We start from the raw sequence: 4,525 nt of genomic DNA, 5'->3' as shown, positions 1-4,525 counted from the left end.
ACAAAAAAAAAAAAAAAAAAAGTGCCGAGGGCCTGGAGGAGAAGGAATTGCGGTATGGCCATTCCCCCCTTGCGGGTGATTTCTTGCTTTCTTTCTCTCTCTGGTGAGCACATACACCCTATAGCAAAAGTATCTTAAAAACCAAAAAAACCAAAAACCAAAACTATATGATTTAATTAAGAAGTTGACAGCTGAGCTTCCAGAAGGCAGATGTTTTATTTTCTTCTTCTAGTGATTATTCAAGTTCAGATGGTCAGATACAAACGAGTGCAGGAGAACCCTTGTTTTCCAGGGTGAAACTCTCTTTTTGGGGGGACAGATTTTTTTTGTTTTGCTGTAGAGTGTGTGCACTCACCAGAAAGAGAGAGACAGAAAGTGAGAAATCACCCCCCGGGGAGATGGCCATACTGCAATCCCTTCTCCTCCATTCTCCTCTCGGGATCTTGGGCACACACGCACATGCACCCGGCATGAGTTTAAGCCATCAGATCTGGGATTCGAACTGCGGTAAACTACATGGCAATCCAACTACATAGCCATTACGCCAACAGCTGGTCCCTCAGGATGCATCTCTTTGGATGGGGTCTCTGCTTCCTGGCCCCAAAGCTGGTGGATAACAGCCTCATGCTGAAGTTGAATTAAAGGCACAGAAAAAAAAAAAATTCCTCTCAACTTCTTAATCTAGAAAGAATACAGACACAATTTAACTTAGCAGCCTTCAGGCAAGAATGATGCCGGGGCAAGGCCCTCCCCTGTAAAAACAGAGATTGGCCATCTTTACTAGTCTAGATGACAATTACAAGACCCTCTTCTTTAATCCATGCCCTAAATGCTATAATTGTGGACTGAAAATGAAGCTAAATTTAGGAAGGCCTAACAACTGCAAAACAAACAAGCAAAAAAAAAAAAAATGTTCTTTCACACAAATTAAAACAGGGGAAACCCTAACCCTGTTACAGTCACTGGGAATTTCTTGTAGGATGAGGGTAGGGAGTTGTTAACTTGTCTTTTCCTTTCTAACTATGAGTGTTTTGCCTAGTAGTACAGACCCAACAGCAGTTCCACCCTGAGTCTTTGCGGTGTTTGCTGCTTCACTCTCCTGGTTCCTTTTACTGCTGTCATTTCCTGAAGATTTATTCTATACCAGGATTACATTTTGTTTCTTTTAATTCCTGAAACCCCATTATGAAATAGCTACTATTGCTGTTACCTACATTTTACAGATAAAGAAACTGAGGTACAAAGAAATGATGTACCTTGCCAAGGCCACATGGCTTGTGAGTAGCACACTTGGGTATACACCAGTGGGTTCTGAATGCAGTCTTAGTGCCTCTGCTGTGTGTGCCCGGTACTGGGACCGTAGCCCTCACTAGGCACCACTTTGAAGGTGGGGTTCTGTTTCGCATTTCAGGTCATGGTAAAGTAGAAACGCAACACAAGTTCATTGAGTCAGAGGAGGAAGAGAAAAAGCGAGCCTGGTTTGTATAGTGGTTTTAAAATCCTAGATCCTTTGTACCTTACGGCCTGTGGTTTTTGCCTGTTTACAAAGCAGAGGCCCTTATCTGCCCGGATTAGAGAGAATCAGTTGAGGTTTTGATATCGCTTAATACTCTTAGGTAACGTGCACCTCCAATCTGGGAGAGATCAGCGATGTGGTGAATAAGAACTGATCTTGATACAGTGTCATCACAAGACTCAAACAGCTTGTAATGACAGCATTAGTGTTTGAGGGTGATGACAGGGTTTAGGAACTATGTGGAAGCCTGTTCAGGGTTTGTACTGGCTAGCGGAGAGCTTGCAGCATTCCAGCAAGACTCGCATTTAGACCAAACCCAGACTACTCTTCCTCTGTTTCTAGATTCCTTTTGCATGCAAACTCTTTGACCACCCACCCACCTGCCCACCAGCCACTGTCAGCTTCTTCACCGTCCCCTAGGAGGGACTGTGGTATCGTGGTTAACAGCAGAGCTTTGGACACACAGAGACTGGATTTACATCTTGCTGTGTGTTCTCGGGCACCTGGCTCAGATGTTTTGTCTATTTCCATGGATGTAAAATGGAAGGCACAATCGTATCGTCATCTTAGAGTTGTTAGAGCAAAACAGATAATAACACTTGAAGACATGTGTAAGAATAGTCATGGCAACTGTATTTATAATAACCTCAAATGCACAGCAAGAAGAAAATAAAGATGTGATAGAATTCACTCAATGGAACATTACTCACCAATAAAAAGAAACAAACTGTGGTTGCACTCAACAGCATGGGTGGGTGCCACAGATGTTGAGTTAAATTCTAGAGAGGGCAAATCCAACGTATAGTGGTGGAACGGTGGCTGCCTATTGACTGGGAGAGGGTATGAGGGGACCTTTGGGGTTATGGGTCTCGAGTTACTTTCTTTTTCTTTCTTTTTCTTTGAGGTTTTTGCTATAGGGCACGTGTGCTCACCAGAAAGACAGAGACAGACAGAAAGCAAGAAATCACCCCCCAGGGGTGATGGCTATGCTGCAATCCCTTCTCCTCCATTCTCCTCTCGGGATCTTGGGCACACATGTACACATGCCCAGCGGAGTTTAGGCCACCAGGTCTGGGACTCGAACTGCAGTCAACTATATGGGAGTCCAGCAACATAGCCATTACCCCATCTGCTGGTCCCAGAGTTACTTTCTTTTTCTTGATGTGGGTGGTGATTGCTTGGGTATATGTGTATGTCTACACATTCTTAAGTTCCCTATGTCAGATGTGTATACGTTACTATATGGAAATTGTATCTAGAAAAATCAGATATGTAGTATTTGTCACAGTTACCTGTCCCAAAGAGGACACTCGGAAAGCAATCTTCCCTGCCCCCATGTCCTTGCGAGACTGCCTTTTTGAAGATGAGCTATTTCTGCACAAGAAGACTAACATGATTTGTTCCCTGGCTGTTTATGTTTCAAGAATAACTGGAACGTAACTTCTAGGTAGGGGACATGCTTGAGACGCGTTTTCCTCTGATGGATTTTTTTTCTCCCCCGTCCTTGGTTCCTGCCCACCCTGCTCAGGCTATGCGGTGACGGCGGGTCACTTCTCTCACCCGTCCACCACCGACGTGGTCGGAGGTGCTCCGCAGGATGAAGGCATCGGGAAGGTGAGGAGGAAAGCCTGTGGAATAGCAGGGGGTCAGACGGAACTGGGGAGTGTGCCGGTCTGGGTGGAGGTTTGTTGAATCCCTCTGATGAGGTGGCTGGTGGGGAAGTGGGGAAGTAATGAGGACGCCCCCGACTGTCCCCTTTCTACCACGTTGAAGAATGTACCTTGAGGGAACCAGCAGTTAGCGTAATGGCTATGTCGCTGGACTCCCACGTAGTCGACCGTGGTTCGTGTCCCGGACCCGGTGGCTTAAAACTCAACGCCGGGCGCGTGTGCGTTCGTGCCCAAGATCCTGAGAGGAGAATGGAGGAGAAGGGATTGCGGCGTGACCATCCCTCCTGGGGGGTGATTTCTCGCTTTCTGTCTCTATGTCTCTCTCTGTCTGTCTGGCGAGCGCACGCGCCCTACAGTGAAAAATCTCCCCAAAAAAAAAAAAAAAAAAGAATGTACCTTGAAAGCTCAAGTAGAATGTGATAGGATTCACACTGTCCATTCTCTGCGTATTCTCCCCTGAGGTTGTTGCTATATGGGGTGAGGACTGCAGAGGGAGGAAGAGGGAAGGAGACTGATTCATTGATTGATCGATGACTGCTTACGCTAGCACCATGGGACCCTCCAGCGCAGTGGTATCTTGTGCTGTCCAGCTTCAACTCCCTGTCTTCCAATCCCTTCCCAAGATTGATTTTGACTTAAGGTTGCTAGGTCTAAGTCCCAGATGTATTTAGGGCTTTATTTATTACCTAGATTCTTATTTGTTTCCCCAGTGTCTTAGAAGGAACACGGGGTTCTCAAGACATTTTTCAACTCAAAGGGTTGACCAGGAATTCATGAGGCCGGCTGTTCCTAAAGTCTCCACCCAGAGTGTGGGAGATCCCATAGATCTGGGGGTGTTAGAGTCCCATTGGGAATCTTGGCCTCTAAGCAGGGAGAGGAGAACACGCCCCCATGGAGAATGGTCATGCTGCAATCCCTTCCCCGCCATCTCTTTCTCTCCTGTTGGGATTCTAAGCATGCACACACATGCACCCAGTGTGTTTCTCTAGCCAGTAGGTTCGGGACTTGAAACACTTAGTTGGCCATTTGGGAGCCTGATGCCTTAACCAGCAGACCATGAAGCCAGCCTGGAATCTTATTTCTAACAAGCTCTGTAGGTTGTCTGTTAGGAAAGACTGAACAGAGGAATGCATTTTGTATTCAGGTCCCCAGGGGTGGATCTGGCCATGTCTTCTGGGGCCCGGAGGAGTGAGTCTGGCTTCTAGACAATTCAGATGGGCTGAAACCACTAACTGCGTCCTTCAGCCAGGATGCTGGAATGATCTGCAGGCTAAAGAACCATCCAGTTGTTTAGGCTGGACTGGGCTGCAGTCATGGGGTTGTTGCCGTGGATCTTCCT

At 46.6% G+C, this 4,525-nt stretch overlaps 1 protein-coding gene across 1 annotated transcript in view; it reads left to right on the top strand.

Moving 5' to 3' along the window:
* The window catches only part of LOC102492922 (integrin alpha-9), a 198,560-nt gene that overhangs the window by 68,241 nt on the left and 125,794 nt on the right, over positions 1 to 4,525 (top strand). Inside the window, exon 7 of the mRNA XM_027776804.1 lies at positions 2,982 to 3,130. Coding sequence (XP_027632605.1) covers positions 2,982 to 3,130 — 149 coding nt within the window. The remainder of the gene's footprint in view (positions 1 to 2,981; positions 3,131 to 4,525) is intronic.

This window comes from Tupaia chinensis, unplaced genomic scaffold (genome assembly GCF_000334495.1).
Source record: "Tupaia chinensis unplaced genomic scaffold, TupChi_1.0 Scaffold138098_1, whole genome shotgun sequence".
Classification (NCBI taxonomy): domain Eukaryota; kingdom Metazoa; phylum Chordata; class Mammalia; order Scandentia; family Tupaiidae; genus Tupaia; species Tupaia belangeri.
The sequence above is the reverse complement of the archived record's forward strand: the minus strand, read 5'-3'. Positions and strand labels throughout refer to the sequence as shown.